Source organism: Erythrolamprus reginae, chromosome 1 (assembly GCF_031021105.1).
Source record: "Erythrolamprus reginae isolate rEryReg1 chromosome 1, rEryReg1.hap1, whole genome shotgun sequence".
NCBI lineage: Eukaryota > Metazoa > Chordata > Lepidosauria > Squamata > Dipsadidae > Erythrolamprus > Erythrolamprus reginae.
In genome coordinates, this window is record NC_091950.1 from 414,528,024 (window position 1) to 414,550,910 (window position 22,887).

General features: G+C 43.0%; 1 protein-coding gene across 1 annotated transcript; it reads right to left on the reverse strand.

Annotated features, from left to right (window-relative positions):
• Positions 1-312: 312 nt before the first annotated feature.
• On the reverse strand, positions 313-17,892 carry MRPS23 (mitochondrial ribosomal protein S23). The gene is made up of 5 exons (XM_070735265.1): positions 17,765-17,892; positions 16,114-16,290; positions 11,112-11,189; positions 10,902-11,025; positions 313-665 (listed from the first exon to the last, which is right to left on the reverse strand). The coding sequence occupies exons 1-5, from the start codon at positions 17,806-17,808 to the stop codon at positions 534-536; spliced, it is 555 nt and encodes a 184-aa protein (XP_070591366.1). The 5' UTR covers positions 17,809-17,892; the 3' UTR covers positions 313-533.
• Between the last annotated feature and the right edge of the window lie 4,995 nt (positions 17,893-22,887).

The following is a 22,887-nucleotide window of genomic DNA, read 5'->3' on the forward strand; positions in this document are numbered from 1 at the left end:
CTTTCGTGGGCGCTCTCGGAACGCATCCCCCGCGAAAATCGAGGGAACACTGTATATTCACGTCTGTTTTATTTTTAACGTATATATTTAATAAAGATTTTTTTTAAAAAACAAACCAGGAGAAATGCACAATCTCCATCCCCTAGCACCGGGGGGATCCCGTCTAATGTCCTACCACGGATCCTTTGTATAATCCTATCCTCAGCTTCTCACAGGTCAGGCCCAGAGAAGGATAAATGGAACTTAGCATTTGGATTATTACACAGGGAATTCATCTCTGCTTTAAAGGAAAACTAGAACATCCACTGCAGGAACGTTTCCAGAGAACAATTTTAATCATCAAATCCATCGTTCGCTGAAACCTGCGCTTTAGGGAACCTGGCTTGCCGAAGCAGGCCATAAGATAGTCCTTGTAACCTTTCTATGGTACGTTCAGCATTTCTGACAAGGGGGAAAAATCAGAACCTTGAGTCTTTCTGACAAAAGGTCATACAGTCAAATAGAAACTGGTTTAAACAGAATTGCAGAGTTATTTAGGAGGATTCTTCCTTTGGGTTTTTGCTGGGCTCTGGGCTTGGCTCTGGGTTTTCTGTGCTGACCTCCTCTTGCTGAAATATCTCTTGAAGCTCTAATGCAGGTTCGATTGATGGAGGCATCGGAGCAACCTATTGGATAAAAGCAGAGATAAAGGCTAGTGGTGCAAAAGTGTAGCCAGAAAATGAATCTTTCCAGGTCAAAGAAACACAGCTTTAGTTCCCGATCAGGTTCCCGTTAACCCATCAAACTGTTGTGAGTGGCCAACATCCGGCTCAGCTGGTCACGGATTTCGAGGACTGGCATCGCAGGCCAGTCTTCTTGCCATCTGAGTCTGAGAGTGAGAGTGAAGAGGAATTGGAGACTGAGGAACCACCAGAGATTGTAGAACACCCCCCTCCCCAGTTAGGGTATTGTCTAAGTCAGAGGACAATGGGGACATTGAGGACCCTATATTAGACGCGAGAGTCAGAAGAATGAGAGCCAGACATGAATATCGAGAGAGCCATCGTGGGGCTTCCAAGATTCGCCCACGTTTCTTCAACACTCCGTGGCTTGCATTGGCTGCCGATCAGTTTCCGGTCACAATTCAAAGTGTTGGTCATGACCTTTAAAGCCCTGGTCATGACCTTTAAAGCCCTACATGGCAATGGACCAGATTACCTCCGGAACCGCCTGCTACCGCACGAATCCCAGCGACCGATAAGGTCCCACAGAGTTGGCCTTCTCCGGGTCCCGTCGACTAAACAATGTCGTTTGGCGGGCCCCAGGGGAAGAGCCTTCTCTGTGGTGGCCCCGGCCCTCTGGAACCAACTCCCCCCGGAGATTAGAACTTCCCCCACCCTCCCTGTCTTTCATAAACTACTCAAGACTCATTTATACCGCCAGGCATGGGGGAGTTGAGATAGCTCTTCCCCCTAGGCCATTACAAGTTATGCATGGTATGTTTGTGTGTATGTTTGGTTTTATAATAGGGGTTTTTAGTTGTTTTTTATTATTGGATTGTACATGTTGTGTTTGTTGTTGTTGTTAGCCTCCCCGAGTCTACGGAGAGGGGCGGCATACAAATCCAATATAATAATATTATTATTATTATTATTATTATTATTATTATTATTATTATTATCTGTCTAGAAGGGGGTCTAGGAATTAAATATCTCTATGGGACATTTGGTCACACCCTGGCCTATATAGATAGGCTGATGGGGAAAGGGTGTATGGAAAGACAACGTTCAGCATGGATGCCATAGCTTGGAAACAGCGAGCTGTGTCTGTTCCTTTGGAGTTTCTTGGAGAAGAGACAATTAATGGGAGATACAGGACTATCTTCTGGTGAGAGTCCCAGACAGGGCCATCGTTATCTCCGGCTAATGAGGGAGATGCAAGCAAGATCACATTCCATTGCTTTAACTCTTGTATTTCAGAACTTTGTTTGATAAACTTAAGAGGGAAACATTGCTTTTGAATCATGGTGTGAATGGGTCATTATTCCTAGTAATTGATCAGGCCAGACAGAACACAAACCATCCAATGATCATCCTCTCGTCTACACACAAAGGGAGTCAAATCAGAAGCAACAACAATAAGATGTCGATGTCACAGGTGGCAAGGGCAATACAGGTAGCCCTTGATTTACGCTCACAACTGAGTACAACAGTCCTCTTACTAAGCGAAACATTTGTTAAGTGAGTCTTGCCTCATTTTACGATCTTTCTTGCCCCAGTGATTAAGTGAAAGGCTGCAGTTGTTAAACTAGTTAAGACGGCAGGTAAAGTGAATCTGATTCCCCTACTGGCTTTGCTTTGTCAGGAGGTTGCACAAGCAGAGCACATGAACCTGGGACACTGCAATCGTCATAAATATGAGTCAATTACCAAGCATCTGATTTTTGATCATGTGACCGTGGGCAAGTTGCAGCAGTTGTAAGTGTGAAAAACGGCCACTGGTCACTTTTTTCTGTGCTATTGTCACTTTGGTCAGTAAACGAACTGTTGTAAGTTGTGGGCTGCCTGTGGCTGGTGTTCTGAGAGCAAACAGCAGGTGTGTTTATCTCATAATTTGGTTGGCAGGCAAAGGCACAACTCTATCCAGTAATGTTTATCGAGTCTGTTTAATGTTTATTAAGTTTATCAAGTCTATGGAGAGGGGCGGCATACAAATCTAATAAATAATAATAATAATAATAATAATAATAATAATAATAATAATAATGGACTGCTGCCCCCCACGGGATGGGAGGGACACACAGTGGGGGTAGTAAGTTTATGCACTATTTATTGAATACTTACATAAGAACGTAAGACGAGCCATGCTGAAACGGGCCAAAGCCCATCGAGTCCAGCATTCTGGGTCACACAGTGGCCTACCAATTGTATATGGGGATCTTGAGTAGAAAGAGAAGGCAAAACCCTCCCTTTCCCTTGACCCTCAACAAATGGTTCCCAAGGAAACCATTATACTTAATAGTTTTTTTATTGTCCTCCATTCTCTAGTACCTTAGCATGATCCTTAATTACTTTTAAAATAGGAAATAAATAGTATGTTTTTACCCATAAACGCTTGAATCATTTTAATCATTACCTAGAACTGAACTTTTATAGCAATTAAAGAAAATTGAGCTACTTGCCTAATCTGTTATCATATTGAACCTTGTGGGTTCAGTACAAAAGCTTAAAGTGTTACTGTGCTCCTCAACAAATAATGCTGTCTATCATTTGTCCTTTTTGTGGCTTTATTTTGTTCAAATAATGTGACTTAATCCAGTGTTTCCCAACCTTGGCAACTTGAAGATATTTGGACTTTAACTCCCAGAATTCCCCAGCCAGCATTCGCTGCCTGGGGAATTCTGGGAGTTGAAGTCCAAATATCTTCAAGTTGCCAAGGTTGGGAAACACAGACTTAATCAACTGGAAAAGAATCCAAGCACTTATTATCTTGGACGGTAAGCCACTCCCACCTGGTCACCTGGCCGGCAAGACACTCCTACTCTGTCACATGACCATCAATCCACACCCACAAAGTAAGCCACGCCCAGAGTGGGGCAGTAAAAATCTTGGTAGCCCATCACTGACTCTATCCCTATAAGCAGTGTAGGATAGATGGTTTTAGCAAATTGAGATCAGGTCTCCTGACCCAGAACTGTTCCCATGGGGGACTGAACTGGACACAGCTGTTCACAAGAAGTCAACTTGCTATAGCTCAGGCGTCTCCAACTGTTCTGCTCCAGTTGTGAACATAGCAAACAGAGTTTGGACAAACTTAATAACTGGCTTAATAGTGGAGGCACACACACACAAATCTAAAAACAATCATTCCTTACAACCAACTCAGCTGCTAATTATTCATCATTAACAGCTGGCATAAGTTCAGAAAGTCCTAAATCAGAGCAATGCAATTATTTCTTGTTATCTCACGAAGTTTCAAAGGCATGGAAAAATGCCTAGAATTCTTCCTCAATAAGCAATCTGAAACAGGCAGTAGGAAAAGCAAGTAGGATGCTTGGCTGCATAGCTAGGGGTATAACAAGCAGGAAGAGGGAGATTGTGATCCCCTTATATAAAGCGCTGGTGAGACCACATTTGGAATACTGTGTTCAGTTCTGGAGACCTCACCTACAAAAAGATATTGACAAAATTGAACGGGTCCAAAGACGGGCTACAAGAATGGTGGAAGGTCTTAAGCATAAAACATATCAGGAAAGACTTAATGAACTCAATCTGTATAGTCTGGAGGACAGAAGGAAAAGGGGGGACATGATCGAAACATTTAAATATGTTGAAGGGTTAAATAAGGTTCAGGAGGGAAGTGTTTTTAATAGGAAAGTGAACACAAGAACAAGGGGACACAATCCGAAGTTAGTTGGGGGAAAGATCAGAAGCAACGTGAGGAAATATTATTTCACTGAAAGAGTTGTAGATCCTTGGAACAAACTTCCAGCAGACATGGTTGGTAAATCCACAGTAACTGAATTTAAACATGCCTGGGATAAACATATATCCATCCTAAGATAAAACACAGGAAATAGTATAAGGGCAGACTAGATGGACCATGGGGTCTTTTTCTGCCGTCAGTCTTCTATGTTTCTAAACAGAAAAACAGAGTAGAGGTTTTCTAGACACAAGGCATTCACGATTCTAAAACGTTGTTTTCTGTAGCCTTCCAGCTGCCTGTTGTCCATAAGTAGACTATAGGAGTGAGTGGCCAATGAGCTCCAAGTCCTACTCCCAAGGAGACCTCCTCTGGAGTAACCATTCCTGCCTCTTGGCAGCTCTGTGTGTGCTTGTATTAAGAAGAGAAGAAGCCTCTTCTTCCTCATTACTGCGAAGAGGTTCTAGAGCAGTGATGGCAAACTTTTTTTCCTCGGATGCCGAAAGAGCCTGGGCGCATGCAATCGTGCATGCCTGGGTGCCCACACCTATAATTCAAAGCCTGGGGAGGGCGAAAATAGTTTTTCCTGCCCCCAAGAGGCCCTCTGGAGGCCGGAAATGGCCTGTTTCCCAACTTCTGGTGGGCCCAGTAGACTTGTGTTTTGCCCTCCCCAGGCTCAAAGGCTTCCTTGGAGCTGGGGAAGGGTAGAAATGCCCTCTCCCATCCTCCTGGAGGCTCTCTGGAAGCCAAAAACGCCCTCCCAGAGCCTCAACATACATACATACATACATACATACATACATACATACATACATACATACATTTCATTCATTCATTTATTTATTTATTTATTGTTAGAGTTGAAAGGGACCATAAAGGCCATCGAGTTCAACCCCCTGCCCAAGCAGGAACCCTATAGTACACCAGTCAAGTGGCAGTTCAATCTTCTCTTAAAAATGTCCAGAGTGTTGGAGTTCACAACGTCCGCTGGTAGGTTGTTCCATTGGTTGATCACTCTGACCGTCAGGAAGTTCCTCCTTATCTCCATTTTGAATCTCTCCTTGGTCAGTTTCCAGCCATTGTTCCTCGTCCGGCCCTCTGGTGCCCTGGTGCCCTGAAGAATAAAGTGATCCCCTCCTCTCTGTGATATCCCCTCATATACTTGTAGACTGCTATCATGTCCGCTCTGGCCCTCCTTTTCTCTAGGCTATCCATGCCCAGTTCCCGCAGTCTCTCTTCGTAAGTCCTGGTTTCCAATCCCTTAATCATCTTGGTTGCTCTTTTTTGCACCTTCTCCAGAGTTTCAATGTCTCTTTTGAAGTGTGGTGACCAGAACTGAATACAGTACTCCAGGTGTGGTCAGACCAGGGCGTAGTAGAGTGGTATTAAGACTTCCCTGGTCTTGGAGTGTATTCCCCTGTTGATGCAGCTTAGGATTGTGTTGGCTTTTTTAGCTGCTGCTGCACATTGTTGGCTCATGTTTAGTTGATTGTCCACCAAGACTCCGAGGTCTCATGCATGTTGGGAGTTGAGCTAGGGCAATGGCTTATGTGCCAGCAGATATGGCTCTGCGTGCCGCCTGTGGCACCCATGCCATAAGTCAAGGTTCGACAAACCCAGGCGCCTGGTCGCCAGTGGCGCCTAGAAAATGTTGTCTGGCGCCTAGAAAATGTTGCCTGCTGTACTGTATGTCAGCGTTTCCCAACCGGTGTGCCGCCTGGGCAGGGCGCTGCGGTGCCTCTGACCTCTCCGCTCCTGCCCGATGCCGCGGTTTCTGGCGCTCTCCTGCTGGGTCCCAAAGAAGGCAGGCAGGAAGGAGAGCTCCATTCTTCGCGCCTTTTTCCCGCCTTCCGTCTTTGGGGCCCAGCAGGAGAGCGCCAGAAACCGCGGCATCGAGCAGGAACCGGGAGGTCGGAGGCACCGGCACGGCAGCGCCCGCCCAGCTGAAGGTTCCCTGTCGTCATCGGCAAGTGTCCTTTGGGGCCCGGCGGGAGGGCACTGGCGGTGGGAGCGGGGGGGGGGGCGCGGCTGCAGCGGCACAGGCAGTCGCGGGGAGATGGCGGGGGGAGCGGGGGGCGGCTAAAGCGGCCCCGGGCACCGTTCCCTGTACGCTTTTCCAGGGGCGCGCAGGGAGTCGCGGCCACCCGCCCGCCTACCGGATTTCCCTCCGCGCGGCTGGGGAGGTGGATTCGCCGCCCCCCGCCAGCCCGATCTCCCTCCAGTGGCTGGTGACGTAGTTCTACCGCCCTCGCCAGCCTGATCTCCCTCCGTGGGGGGGTGGGGGGGCGACGAACCGACGACCGGGGGCTGTCTGTCCGTGTTGGGTGGTGCAGGGCAGGCACAGGCAGCCCCAGGGGAGAACAAGGGAGGGAGAGAAAGGAAAGAGAGAGTAAGGGAGGGAGAGAAAATTGAATGAAGGAGGGAGAGAAAGAAAGAGTAAGAAGCAGAAAGGATAGAGAAAAAGGAAGAGAAAGGGAGGGGGAGAAAGGAAAGAGGGAGGAAGGGGGGGAGAGAAAATTGAATGAAGGAGGGAGAGAAAGAAAGAGTAAGAAGTAGAAAGGATAGAGAAAAAGGAAGAGAAAGGGAGGGAGAGAAAGGAAAGAGAGAGAAAGGGGGGGAGAGAAAATTGAATGAAGGAGGGAGAGAAAGAAAGAGTAAGAAGTAGAAAGGATAGAGAAAAAGGAAGAGAAAGGGAGGGAGAGAAAGGAAAGAGAGAGAAAGGGGGGGAGAGAAAATTGAATGAAGGAGGGAGAGAAAGAAAGAGTAAGAAGCAGAAAGGATAGAGAAAAAGGAAGAGAAAGGGAGGGGGAGAAAGGAAAGAGGGAGGAAGGGGGGAGAGAAAATTGAATGAAGGAGGGAGAGAAAGAAAGAGTAAGAAGTAGAAAGGATAGAGAAAAAGGAAGAGAAAGGGAGGGAGAGAAAGGAAAGAGAGAGAAAGGGGGGGGAGAAAATTGAATGAAGGAGGGAGAGAAAGAAAGAGTAAGAAGTAGAAAGGATAGAGAAAAAGGAAGAGAAAGGGAGGGAGAGAAAGGAAAGAGAGAGAAAGGGAGAGAAAGGGAGGGAGAGAAAATTGAATGAAGGAGGGAGAGAAAGAAAGAGTAAGAAGTAGAAAGGATAGAGAAAAAGGAAGAGAAAGGGAGGGGGAGAAAGGAAAGAGGGAGGAAGGGGGAGAGAAAGAAGATATGAAGGAGGGAGAAAAAGAAAGAGAGATAGGAAGGAAAGAGGGAGAGAAAGGAATGAGAGAGAAAGGGAGGGAGAGAAAGGGAATGAAAGAGGGAGAAGGGGTGAGAGATAGAAAGGATAGACAGAAAGGGAGAGAAAGGAAAGAGAGAAAGGGAGGGAGAGGAAGGAAAGAGATGAGAGAGGAAGGAGGAGACAGAAAGAGAGGAAGGAAGGAAGAGAGAAAGAAAGAGGGATGGAGAGAGAAAGGAAGGAAGAGAGAGAAAGAGGGAGGGAGAGAGAAATAGAGCGAAAGGGAGGAAGAGAGATGTCAGGTGGAGACTCGGCAAAAAACCAAGTTTGCTTAAAAAAAATTCTGGCTCCTAAATTTTTTGGCTGGCTCCTAGATTCTGAACAACTTTGTCGACCCCTGCCATAAGTTCACCATCACTGTGCTAGAGGTTCCAAAGGCCTTAGTTGAACCTCTGCCTCTGGCACCGAGTCTTGCCAGCCACCTCACTATCTAACTCGGGTGACAGTTGCACAGGCCACTGGCACATCACCAAGTCCGTCTCCTCTTGAACGGGATCCGCTATCAGGGTGCTGGCAGGCCACAACGACTTTATGACTTCAACTCCTAAAGTCCATAAGTCTTAAAGTTACCAAGGTTGGAGACCCCTGCTCTACCTGACTCTTGTGTCTACAGGCCGACAAGGATCAACCTCAGAGCCTTGGTTCTTCCTCCTTCTGAAAGCCAACCTTGTAATCTTACACTGCTCTGGAATTGGACTTATTTGTGGTACGTGCCTTTGTGGGGATTCACCGGCGGAATCTCTATTTGATAAAGAAAGCAACAGCAGGCAGAGAGCTGTTGGTCTAATGCAGCATTCTCAACCTTGGCGACTTTTAAGACATGTGGATTTCAACTCTCAAAACTCCCTGGCTGGCTTTGCTCTGTGACTGACAGTAATAGACTAACAGCTCTTTCAATCTATCCCTCCAAAATTGCTGCACCTAGACTTGAATAGAAGGAAACAGTTGGGAAAGGCAAATGTCAGGCAAAAAAAGTTGCATCGGCAATTCAGGATGATTGAAGGCAAAAGGAGAAGGAGATGGCAGGAGATGAGATGGTTCAGGATGTCACTGATGCAACAAGCATGAATTTGGGCAAACTCTGTGAGAAAGTGGGGGATAGGGGCCTGGCATGCTGTGGTCCATCAGGTCGCAAACAGTCGGACCCAACTGCACAACATGGGACAAAATTAACAAAATGACAGGTGCATAGCATGTCTCCAAAACAATCAATTTGATGTATAACTCCTAAAATAAGCATACCAATCCTAGGCACTTATTAATGGAGGAAATAATACACTGATTAATTCAACATGCCATCATCCTTTCTCATTCAATCCTCCCTCAATGTTCCTTTTTTTTGGAGTCTTTGTGTTATGGGGTCCAGGGCATTCCCAATACTGAAAGCAATGCTAGAGACTAGTGATTTGCTTTGCAAAATGACGGTATCCCCTTCTTCTTTTTTTAATTAAGGATTTTAAGGATTTGCTTATTCTGGAAGATAAATTAATCTGGATCTGTCCCTTATCCAATAACGACTTTGGTATAACCCTTTTGCAGATTAATGAAGCTCGGCTGAAAATACCACCTTATGTCATGGATCAATTCAAACGGGCACGAGGTCTTCTCTGCTGAACCTCCAAAATTTAACCCCTTCTACTCCTTCCAGTAAACCTCAGGTTTTCAAGGTTTTTGGTTATTTAGCATATGGGAATGTTACATAAGCCAGGAGGCTACAATGCTAATGCAGAGTAATTTGGCTGCCTAAGACTGCTAGCCCTGGTGTGCTCGCACCGCTTTCCAAGGTGCGCCACAAGGGGGCGCACTAGTTCTGCACCACAAAGAAAGATGAGCTGCTTTCCTATGGCGTCATCTGGCGCCCTCTCCCTCCTCCAAATCTTTCTGGCAAACAGACTTTGCAACCCGGAAGGCTTGCTGCCTGCATGAGTCTAACCGTCCTCATAAAGCACTGGCTTGTCTCCTCAACAAAGTGACACCTACATATCTACCACATGTCAAAATTGAACGGGTCAATTGATATTGACAAAATTGAACGGGTCCAAAGACGGGCTACAAGAATGGTGGAAGGTCTTAAGCATAAAACGTATCAGGAAAGACTTCATGAACTCAATCTGTATAGTCTGGAGGACAGAAGGAGAAGGGGGGTCATGATCGAAACATTTAAATATGTTAAAGGGTTAAATAAGGTTCAGGAGGGAAGTGTTTTTAATAGGAAAGTGAACACAAGAACAAGGGGACACAATCTGAAGTTAGTTGGGGGAATGATCAAAAGCAATGTGAGGAAATATTATTTCACTGAAAGAGTAGTAGATCCTTGGAACAAACTTCCAGCAGACGTGGTTGGTAAATCCACAGTAACTGAATTTAAACATGCCTGGGATAAACATATATCCATCCTAAGATAAAACACAGGAAATAGTATAAGGGCAGACTAGATGGACCATGAGGTCTTTTTCTGCCGTCAGTCTTCTATGTTTCTATGTCACATGCTTTCAAACCGACAGGTGGTCAAGACCTGAGGTGAGTCACAGGAGCTCACCCTTGTCAAAGTAGTTCAACCCTGGTGATATTTCATTATGTTACCATATAAGGTAAAAGAAGGATGTAAGCATGTTAAACAGTAATGAATGCTCAGTTGTAGGGTGTAAGCTACAATCTGATTGGGCCAGAGCATTATAAAATGCAAAGCAACTTTACAATTATTGTTGGCTGTTTATGTTGGCTGGAGCAATTTTGAGCGCAAGTTAATTATTGAGTTAGAGCTGTAGTGTTGATACGGAGAAACCTGGATTGGTTTAGTATCTACATGTAAGTAAGCTTTACTGCATATAGTTAAAGCTGTAAATAGAAGACTAAGACAGAAGATATTTTAAGTGCACTGAAGAGTAAAAACTGTTTACTACTGTTTTCTACAAAAATGTCTTTGTTATTTCTCTGCACTGGTTTCTAAATTTCCATACTATAAATTCTGACATCTTGTCCACTCCTGCTGCATAGCTCTATATATCCAGACAACCCTACCAGGCAGTGCTAGGACTCAAACCACAGAAGCAAAAATAATCTCCAGCATCATTGAGCCAGGGAGCCACTGCACCTCTTCTTCATTTTCAAAAGATTTAAAAGACTTCTACTAAAACATGGTTACTGTATCTGTGATTGAATCATTATGCCAGGTTTACAACAGTTGCACTCTGTACAGTCCAATGTGATACCAAGAAATGGTGTTGGCTTCTGGATGTAATACTTACTTTTCTGATCTTTCGTGATAAAACCATGCCCTCGGCCAAAAGCGCTTTCCCTGTTTCGGCAAACAGTAAGTCTTCATCCATGTCTTCCTGCTTCTTCTTCAGTTCATTATATTTCTCAACAAACCTGGAATTCCAAGAGGGAATATTGTAATTTCCAGTCCATAAATTAGGAATAAAAATAAATCCTTAGGGGAGAGTTTGTTCACTTACCTCTGACAGGAAGATTTATAATTTGATCTTGTTAGGTCAAACATACCCAAACCACTTCCATAGGTTTCATAAAATTTCCTAATGAATTAGATAAGAAATTTCAATTTAGGACTTATCTCCATGTAGACGAAGAATGTTGCTATGTTAGTATTTACTTACTAGGTAAATTTATATGGTATCCAGCTCAAATACATGTCACTGAGTGGCTAATACCTACTATTCAGATTTAATAATGCTGTATTTCCTCTCCCACCTTGAGAAATGAACAGGCTTCTTACAAATTGTATTATTCACTTGAAATCTTCATCTAATTCAGGGTTGGTGAAACTATCATTTTTCCAGCAGGAGATGGTGATGCTACCTTATTATTTAAAATAGCAAGGAGTTTCAGTATCTTTTTTCTTTTTTTAAAGAGGTTGTTTAAAGATGCCTGTCAAACTTTTTATTTATATTTACTTTGATTCCGCCACCCCCAGAAATTATTGAGTAATTATGCACTGTCATTTAGTACCATATTTTTCAGAGTATAAGATGCACCTTTTCTTCCCTAGAAGGGGCTGAAAATTTGGGTGCCTCTTATGCACTGAATGTAGTTTTTTCAAAGATTTTTTTCAGCCCTAATGAGGCGCTAACATGCTTGCTTAGTCTGCTCCCTCTGACTACTGGCTGTGCTTTAGAAGCTGTTTTTCAGCCCTAAGGAGGCACTAGCCACCTGCCTTTCTCATTGCTTTTCTCTCCTACAATCAGCGGTCCTTTAGAAGTTGTTTTTTATACCTAATCAGGGGATAAAAAAGTGTGCTTGTGCACTCAAACTCGTGAACTAATGCATTGAAGCCAACACTAGAATGTCAGATGAATACCTGATATACAGAATTCCCTCCCCCTATTTTCCTCCCCCAAAACTAAGGGGTTTCTTATACTCCGGTGTATCGTATACTCCGAAGCACACCTTACAAAATACAAGCAGTCCTCAACGTACCACTGTTCAAAGTTATGTTGTGGGTGTTAAGTTCTTCACAGGGGCAGAACCAGGACAGCAACACAGCCAAATTCACAATGTCCCCTGATCAAGTTTTACAATGATTTTGCTGAAAACCAGCACTAACTTCCAATTTTCAGACAACTGTGCCCATAACAAACCAGTTTCTCTTAACAACCATGGCATTTGCTTAATGACTACTGCTTAAATAGTCATGAAATTGAGAGAGTCACAGAACTGACCCATTTTACAACTGTCACAACATACAACCAGTTGATGGTCATATCTCGAAAACTGCTTTTGTCGTTTCCTGTGGTATTCGCCAAGCCATCATAACAAGGGACAAAGTTTGTATGCAATAAGTTCCACGATAACATCCCTACCACTTCAAATTGCAAGGAGGGGGAAGGAACGATGCCTTAGATCTGAAAAGCTGTTGCTTACAACATGCTTATCCTGCCTTATATATACTGTATAAAAGCCCCAAGGATTGTAAGAAAGGGATTAAAACATCTATAATCATACTGTTAACACCTGTGAAACAGTGACAATGAGAAGTAATGATTGTCAAATTTGCTCAGTAAGCTTCCAAGAATTGATGTCTCAATCAAATCTCAATTGTCTCAATTGTCATTCAAAATTCTAATCACTTGCTATCAGCAATAATTTACAAAATGCAGGCTGGATGAATTAGGAGTATAAAAATGCCAGTTTGGTGTGATCAGACTGACCCACCACAAAAAGTTGTTGTGGGGAAAATAGGAGACAGGATGCTCTCCACCTTGAATTCACCAATTATACTTTTAAAAGGTTGCATAAAAATGTATGGTAATAATAATAAAATTAAGCACCTTTTTTTAAAGTTGGCTAGCATTATGTAATGAAGATATAGATAAACATTGCAAATATGCATACAAATCTGTAGTTGGCAAATTTGGGGAGAAAAGTACCACTATCTATTCCAAGCAAGTCGAGGCCCCTAAGTGTGCGACATAAGCCATCTTTTAGCTCCGTTGATGGACATTTTATAATACTCAGCTGTTGTGGTTAGCTCTGGCCCAGCTCCTGCCCCAAGCACTGTGGGTGTGGGGGAGACATCCACATGCTGCAGGCCTGTTTTGCCCCCGGTGGAATCCGATGATAAAGGCTCCTCTGACCAAGAAGACATGAGTGACAGGGAGGAGGAGAGTGTGGCAGACAGCTCAGGAGATCAATTATCTAGCTCCTCCTTGGATTCAGAACAAGAGTTCATGATACAGCCACGCATGCGGAGAGCGATGCATAGGCAACAACAACTGAGATTATTATCAAAGAAAATGAGGCCACCTGTGGTTGGGTGAGGCTGTGGTAATTAGTGAGCCTGCAAAAAATAGCAGCCTGTGGGTTTGGCCATTGTGGAGGATTATCTGATCGTTGTGTTTCATGACTGCTTTACTGACTTTGACTTTTTGTGTGCTGCTTTTTCCCTGCTTTGAAACTAAACCAGAGTAAAGTGTGTTTTACTTTGTGAAAGAAGGACTGTGAATTGCCTCACAGCTGCAAGCTAAGTATCACAGGACTGATAAGGGACTTGTATAAATTACCAGTTTGTTTGGAGACGAGTGCTCTTTGCTATACCAAAAGAGGGCTTAGTTTAAGTGAATTTTCATTATAAAGAACATTGTTTTGAATTTTCAAACGTGTGTGTGTCTGAAATTTGTACCTGTGAATTTTTGGGAGGATTCTACCAGAGAGCCCAGCAGAACACTCAGCTACTCTAGGTTTTTAGTGGCATATTAGATACTTCTTGTATTTTATCTATGGCAGTGATGGCGAACCTGTTTTTCCTTGGGTGCTGAAAAAGCGTGCATGAGCGCTATCGCGCATGTGCGAGTGCCCAAACCCATAATTCAATGCCTGGGGGGGGCAAGAACAATTTTCTCCACCCCATAGAGGCCCTCTGGAGGCCGGAAACTACCTGTTTTCCAACTTCTGGTGGGTACGATAGGGTCGTGTTTTGCCCTCCCTAGGCTCCAAAGGCTTCGCTGGAGCCAGGGTGGAAGGTAAAAACGCCCTCCTCCATCCCCCTGGAGGCTCCGTGGAAGCCAAAAATTCCCTTCCAGAGCCTCTGTGCAAGCCAAAAATATGCTGCCTGGCCCACACATGCACCTTAGAGCTGAGCTAGGACAACGGCTCGCATGCCAGCAGATATGGCTCTGCATGCCACCTCTGGCACCCGTGCCATAGGTTCGCCATCACTGATCTATGGAGTTCTTGGTAGTCTCTGATGATTAACAAAATGTCTGCATGCAAACAACCAAGCAAGGTCAGAGGACTACTAAGCACCACAGTTCAACCTTGACCCACAGGTGCTTTTTCAGGAGGCAAGTGGACTTTCCTGTTTTTTCTTTGAAGACGTTTTGCTTCTCATCCAAGAAGCTTCTTCAGCTCTGACATAATAGTGGAGAGTGGAATCCTGTCAAAGCTGAAGAAGCTTCTTGGATGAGAAGCGAAACGTCTTCAAAGAAAAAACAGGAAAGTCCAGTTGCCTCCTGAAAAAGCACCTTTGGGACAACCATGACCTGAATGACTGAGAATCTCTACAGACTTTAAGTTCAACCTGGAGTTACAAATATTCCATTTTACTGCAAGTTGCCTAGAATTGCACATGAGAGGAAGGACTATATAAATTGAATAAATATAAGCAGTCCTCATTTACTGGCTACAATAGAGACTGACAACTCCATCACTAAGCAGCAAGTTCATAAAGTGAAATGTCATGTGACTGTATCTGAGTTGCAATGATAGCTCTGGCTGTAGTTGTTAGCAATTCATGCAGGGACCACAACTTGCAATTTCCTACCACTTTCCCTTTGGAATTTGCTTGTCAAAAGCTAGTTGTGAAGGTCACAAATGGTGATCATGTGACTACAGGACACTAATTGTCCTAAATGCATATTGGTTGCCAAGCGCCTAAACTGAGGTCATGTCACTGCGAGGGACGCTGCAATGACAGCACCTTCGAGGATCAATACTAAATCTTTTTTAGTGCTGTTTGTGGGAGGTGCAATAGTGCAAGGGCTTAAGGACGCTGGATCTGCTGGCCAGAAATGGTTGGCACTCTGGTGGTTCAAGCCCTAGTAGCACCACAGGTTGGGGTGAGTGACCATCGTTCACCTCCAGCTCCTGTCCTGCCCACCCAGCAGTTTGAAAACATTATTGCAAGTAGATCAATAAATACCACTGTGATGGGAAAGGCTAGTTGTGAGAGGAGAATGGGAGCAGGAGGTGGACCTATCCAGACACGAGGTGAGATTGGCAGAAGAAGCCCAGAAGATACCATCAACCCAATTTATTTATTTATTTATTTATTTATTAGATTTGTATGCCGCCCCTCTCCGAAGACTCGGGGCGACTAACAACAATATAAAAAGACAATGTAAACAAATCTAATATTAAAAATAATTTTAAAAACCCCAATTTAAAGAACCACTCATACATACAAGCATACTATGTATAAATTTTATAAGCCTAGGGGGAAGGGAAATTTCAATTCCCCCATGCCTGGCGACAGAGGTGGGTTTTAAGGAGCTTGCGAAAGGCAAGGAGGGTGGGGGCAACTCTGATATCTGGGGGAAGCTGGTTCCAGAGGGTCGGGGCCGCCACAAAGAAAGTTCTTCTCCTGGGTCCCGCCAAACGACATTGCTTAGTTGACGAGACCCGGAGAAGGCCAACTCTGCGGGACCTAACCGGTCGCTGGGATTCGTGCGGCAGAAGGCGGTCCCGGAGATATTCTGGTCCAATGCAAACTACTCCTGAGGTGCACCATGGATAAGGGCACAGGCACGAAACCGAACAAACTAGTAATTAAGCTGTAATGGCTACTCTGTAGATCTCCCTGAAAAACGTATGCCACCTGAAATAAATAAGTGCTGTTTGGAACTTTGAATAGCGCTGAACAAGCAGTTAAGTAAGCAAGGACAACTTGTAAATAAATGGGAGGAGCGGGGAAACAAAGTGGAAAAAGAAAGGGGAGACTCTTACGCTCTGATCTGATCCTCCGGGTACAGTATGGGTGGCACTGTATCTGCTATCTTTCCGTATAATGGGCGAATATTGCGATACGTGGGCTCCCGCAGAGGAGGGAAAGCCTCGTAAACATCATACCAGATGGGTTTCTGAGATTCTTTCATTGCCCCAGAGCGTAACAAGTTTTGCACCCTGCAAGGAAAGAACAGGAAGACAATGTGTATGGAGAGAGAAAAAAAGGGGGTGGGAACATTACTATCAAATTAATCAATACTAGTAGGAAAATTAATATTTTATGTGTTTATTAAATACATTATGAATGCCCATTGCAAAAGAAACTTTATTTATTTTATTTATTTATTATTTGGATTTCTATGCCGCCCTTTTCAGAAGACTCACAAAGGAGGAGCAATACAAAGAGACATATAAGAAACCCAATTAATTAAAACTAATCTAAATTTATCTAAAACCCCAAATATAAAAACAATCATTCACATTCATTCCATTTACACTCATATATGTACAGTATGGGTGGAGCAGAATACTATTGCTCAATGGCCCCAGGCCTGTGGGCAGAGATGAGTTTTAAAGACTTAAGGTAATGCATTTAATAATGTATTTTTATAACACATTATAATAATTTTTTGTAAAGCCTTAAAAACACACCTTTACTGACAGGCCTTGGGTCGTTGAATTTTAATATCTACCCTGGCCTATGATTGAACTGATAAAAGTATGTTAGTATGAAACATGAATGATTGGTTTTAAATGAATCGGGGTTTAGAATGAGATATCTCTTAGTTTTTACATGTTTTTAGATTAGATGTTTTTTAGTATTTTAAATGTTAGATTTCTCACATATTGTACTTGTTTTGTTGTAAGCCGCCCTGGGTCACAGGAGAAGGGCGGCATAGAAATCTAATAAATAATAATAAAATAATGTATATTATTATTAATACATACATTAATAATATATTTATTATTAATAATAATAATAAATAATGCGTTTAATAAAATAAAACAAAACATATGGATAGATAGGTGGATGGATGAATAGATAGACAGTGATAGACAGACAGACATAGGACGAATAATTTGACTAATACATTTATATACATTGCTATCCTGTACTGTATATGTTAATGTACATACAAATATACATTTATATCTTAGTCAAATTACCACTTGATATTTTATGGTTTTTATTGGTATCTTATGGATTTATTAAATTTTGTAAAGCCACCCACTCAGAAAAGAATAGGCATCCATAATTAATTTAATACAGTAAACAAAAGTATAAAACGGATCCTTTTCACTAAAGGGCGGGTTACAACGTAAGGATATTTCCTAAGTAGAAAATAATTTCCTAATTAGGAATAGGCGAAAGTGGCAGGGCTTGCAAATAGCCCCGTCCTGCTCTAAGAGAACCGCAATTCTTTGTGCCTTCCAGGGATTCCCGGGGCTTTTTCCATCCAAACATTGTATTTTTATAGCGAGCGCATTTATCATAAATTTCCAAGATTTTTTTTTTTAATGAAATGCCCCAAAGCAGCCACGCTTTCATTTCGCCGTTTTTGTGCTTCCTAGTATCCATCTTACGATCGTCGCTTTTCACCAGCCTTAATCCAAAATGCAGGAGGGGGGGGAAGGAAATCCAAAGACCCACCGGGTAAAGATTGTTCCCAACTTCTCCAACCGGCTCCCCGCCATCGCGTCTTAAAACGAGGCCTAAACTAGGCCTCTCTTAGCAACTCAAAGCGGCCCTTAGCAACCTCGGGGAACGGAAACGGAAGCCAAGAGATCTCGCGAGACTAGACCCGCGGAGACCCGCGTGAGAGTGGCAAGCCGATACGGGAGCGATATAGATTACAAAGGCAGACAGAAGCAATCGATGAAGGAGTGCTGCTGAAGGAAGTATAGCATTGGCTTCATAATCAAAATTCAAAACCGAAAAACCATTAACATTCTCTTGTGAGTTCTGGCCGGAACTGATCTGCGATTAAAGTTCTTACCTGTAGAATAAAGGGCTTGAAATGCATATTCATATTAATTATTATTTGGAATAGAGCACCAGAGGCTGGATTCATGTAATTTGCAACGCCAAAACGTGGTTTGCTTGAATGTGCAGGCTGTATTTTAAGAATATTATACAGGGTGTATAATATTAAGAATATTAAATATTCTTTGGCTCACTTTTCCACTATAAAGGAAACGTTTCCCAACCGTGGTGACTACGATGTCTGGATTTATAATTCCCAGTAATAATAATAATAATAATAATAATAATAATAATAATAATAATAATAATAGTTGGAAGGGATCTTGGAAGTCTTCTAGTCCAACCCCCTGATTAAGGCAGGAAACCCTACACTACTTCAGACAGATGGTTATCCAACATCTGCTTAAAAACCTCCAGTATTGGGGTATTCACCAGTTCTGGAGGCAAGCTGTTCCACTAATCAACCATTCTGATTGTCAGGAAATTTCTCCTTAGTTTTCTCTTTGTTTAATTTCCACCTATTGCTTCTTGTTCTACCTTCAGGTGCTTTGGAGAATAGGTTGACTCCTTCTTTGTGGCAACCCTTGAGATACTGGAAGACTGCTATCATGTCTCCCCTGGTCCTTCTTTTCATTAAACCATGCCCAGTTCCTGCAACCGTCCTTCATATGTTTTAGCCTCCAATCCCCTAATCATCTTTGTCGTTCTCTGCACTTTTTCTAGAGTCCCAATATACTTTTTTGCATTGTGGTTGGAACTTTGTTGTCTTAAACACGACCTAAGCATAGCCCATAAAATCATCTGCTACAATGTCCTTCCTGTCAACGACTACTTCAGCTTCAACCAAAACAATATATGAGCATATAACATATACAAATTCAAAGTAAATTGCTTCAAACTCGACTGTAGAAAATATGTCTTCAACAACTGAGGTGTTAATGCCTGGAACTCACTACAAGACTCTGTAGTTTCATCATCAAACCCCCAAACCTTTACCCTTAGACTATCCACTGTTGACCTCACCCAATACCTAAGAGATCAGTCAGTAAGGGGCGTGCATAAGTGCACCAGCGTGCTTACCGTCCCTGTCCTAAGTTTCTCTCTTATTAACACCAATTGTGTCAACCCCTAACCCCCAACATTTCTCCCTTAGACTCTCTATGATTGACCTCTCCAGGTTCCTAAGAGGCCAGTAAGGGGCATACATAAGTGCACTGGTGTGCCTTTCGTCCCCTGTCCAATTGTCTTCCCTTTCTCTCACTTATCATATATATTTTCTTTCTTTCATATATCCTCTCCTTTAAGTTCACTTTTACCCTTATACTGTATATATTACTACATGTCTATTTTTCTTCCTATGTATTTGTGTATTGGACAAATGAATAAATAAAATAAATATCATGTATATAAACATTGCTATTTTTTGTATACAACCATGTACTATGTATTTGACAAAATTAAATAAATAAATGGACAAAAACTAGATATTTTTGGATCAAGAGGCCAAAAGTTAGTTGAAAACAAGTCACAGATTTAACATAACAAAATTGCTGTTCCTCACGTTATACTTGGCATGTTGTTTTTCTCAAATCAGCCACCAGATGGCAGCTGGCATAACGTATCTTCCTACAGTCTTTGTCTCTTCCCCAGCCAGGTCAGTATCTCAGTTAACATACAGCACCAAGGTTACTACAACAAACAAGCATACATTAGCCGTCTTTGAGGAGGGACTTTCAGAACAGTCCTTTTGTATTTAGTATTTCCTGTGGTTCGAATGAATCTAAAGCAGGGATGGGTAGTAGCCTTTTCCCAGTTTACAGTCCTGGAAGTATTTGATATCAGAATAACAAAGTCAGAAGGTGTTGCAGTATAGCATGAAATATGTTAGAATAGGATTGTATATCTGGACCTCTAGCATAAAAATACTCTTACCCTGATTCTATAACCCAGGACAGGAAGGGCACTAACCTGCCTAATCTGCATTCCTGGCAATCACAACAGGGAAACAAAAGGGCTCAAATAAACATCTCACAAAGTTTTCACCACTCCATTTTTTTATAGGATCAAAGGGGGGGGGGGATTTACATTGCCTGAAGCAAACAACAGGAGGACAGAGTGATTAAGGAAGATTAGTGAGATAAGGCAGAAGACTTCAGAGAAATTAGGTGTGAGGAACATCTGCTCTTGGGAAGAGTTTTCTAGGAAATTGTTTCTTGATATCTATGGGAAAAGGAAGAACTCAAAAGATACGTTTGAAGTTATGTTATTTGACATGTATATGTAACTATCCCCCATTTCCTTATGTTCCCAAATAAAAAGGGGTACATGGCTCTACACCATGTCACTTCACCCAGAGAGAGAATGTGTCCAGTTTTTCTTTCTAGGATTCGCGTTCGTGAGTGACCCCACACGGCTGGGTTGCACTTAGCCCCTTTTGAGGACATTGCCTTCACTAGGGACTTTGACAGCATCCACAAGAAGGGACTTTAGAATTTGTTCAACCCTCTGCTTGTACACCCATGATGGCGAACCTGTGGCAAGCAGAACCATATTGGAGGGCCCATGACACATTGCCCTATATCAGCTCCAGCACACACTAGCCAGCTGATTTTCGGTCTTGGGGAAGGCCATTTCACCCTTCCCTGAAGCCCCAAAGTGCAAAAAAACAGCCCAGCGGGCAAACCGGATATTCGGAAAACAGATTTCTGGTTTGCCCTTTGGGCTATTTTTTTGCACTCCGTGGCTTCAGGGAGATCCTCCGATGGCTCCGGTGTGCAAAAGACAGCACAACGGACACACCAAAAGTTCAGAAAACAGATATCTGGTTTGCTCGTTGTGCTGTTTTTTTGCACTCTGGGGCTTCAGGAAGCTTCCCTGAAGGCTCCGGTGTGCAAAAAACAGCACAATGGACAATCTGTTTTTTTCTGAACTTCCGGTTTGCCCATTGGGCTGTTTTTTCACCATCCTCAGTGAGATCTATTTATTTATTTTTGCAAAACACGTTAATGTTCCGAACCTGGAACTGCAGCCTCAAACTCCTGAGCTCAAGCTATCCACATGCTGCATTACAGGCATTATGCTACCCAAGCCCAGCTATGTGCATGCCACAGTGGCGTGCTGGGGCAGAGCCGGGGTGGCACAGCAGGTAGAGTGCTGTACTGCAGGCCACTGAAGCTGACTGTAGATTTGTAGGTCAGCGGTTGAAATCTCATCATCGGCTCAAGGTTGACTCAGCCTTCCATCCTTCCGAGGTGGGTAAAATGAGGACCTGGGTTGTGGGGGCAATAGGCTGGCTCTGTTAAAAAGTGCTATTGCTAACATGTTGTAAGCCGCCCTGAGTCTAAGGAGAAAGGTGGCATAAAAATGAATGAATGAATAAATAAATAAATAAATATCTAATAAATAATAATAATAATAAATCATCGACATCACAATCCCAGGAGATAGCAGAATTGAGGAGAAGCAGCTAGAGAAATTAAATACGAAGATCTAAAAATTGAGCTGCAACGACTCTGGCGTAAGCCAGTGAAAGTGGTCCCAGTGGTCCTTGGCACGCTGGGCGCAGTGCCAAAGGATCTCAGCGGATATTTGAAAACCATCGGAATTGACCAAATCTCCATCTGTCAATTGCAAAAGGCCACTTTACTGGGATCGGCAAACATAATTTGCCGCTACATCACGCAGTCCTAGGTGCTTGGGAAGCGCCCGACTGGTGATGAAATACGAAATCCAGCATAGAGATCTCATTTGCTGTGTTGTATTGACATAATAATAATAATAATAATAATAATAATAATAATAATAATAATAATAAATAATACTAATAATACTACTACTACTAATAATAAATAATAATAAATAATTACTAATAATAATAATAATAATAATGGCTCCGCGTGCCACCTGTGGCACCCATGCCATAGGTTCGTCATCACTGTACTAGATACATTCAGTTCCTGCAATCATTCTTTGTTTTAGCCCCCCTAATTAGTTGCTCTTTCCCGCACTCTTTGTAGAGTCTCAACATCTGTGATCCACTCTCCATTTTACGGAAGCTGCAGGGGGAACCAAAATCAGCAGTCACACTTTTGACTGGGCCTTTCTCTTGGGAACGGTGTGACATCTGATCTCCTTTTGCTTCCCGCTCCTTCCTAAACCAAACACAGTTTGCTTTAAAAAGAAATTGCACGCTTTGGACTCTGGCTGGGCATTGGATTTGGTATTGTGTACTGTACTGTTTTTTATTATTGTTGTGAGCCGCCCCGAGTTTGCGGAGAGGGGCGGCATATAAATCCAATAAACCTAAACCTAAACCTAAACCTGGCTGACTGTAGGAGGATCCAATTTAGGCAGAACACTTGCTGGCTGCTTTCCAGAAAACTATGTGTAGGGGTGTGTGTGTTTTTTGAGTTTTTGTAGTTTCCTTGACAAGATTTTTCAGAAGTAGCTGGCCCTTGCCTTCTTTTTGGGGCCAAGAGAGGTCTTAAGCATAAAACGTATCGGGAAAGACTTCATGAACTCAATCTGTATAGTCTGGAGGACAGAAGGAAAAGGGGGGACATGATCGAAACATTTAAATATGTCAAAGGGTTAAATAAGGTCCAGGAGGGAAGTGTTTTTAATAGGAAAGTGAACACAAGAACAAGGGGACACAATCTGAAGTTAGTTGGGGGAAAGATCAAAAGCAACATGAGAAAATATTATTTTACTGAAAGAGTAGTAGATCCTTGGAACAAACTTCCAGCAGACGTGGTTGGTAAATCCATAGTAACTGAATTTAAACATGCCTG

Bases quoted from the DNA above. Each gene is read 5' to 3' on its own strand.
- MRPS23 (XM_070735265.1), bottom strand. From the start codon at position 17,808: ATGGCGGGGAGCCGGTTGGAGAAGTTGGGAACAATCTTTACCCG. The intron at 16,291-17,764 runs GTGGGTCTTTGG...CTTTCCTTGCAG, and splicing joins TTGGGAACAATCTTTACCCG to GGTGCAAAACTTGTTACGCT. The intron at 11,026-11,111 runs GTAAGTGAACAA...TTGGAATTCCAG, and splicing joins TATAAATCTTCCTGTCAGAG to GTTTGTTGAGAAATATAATG.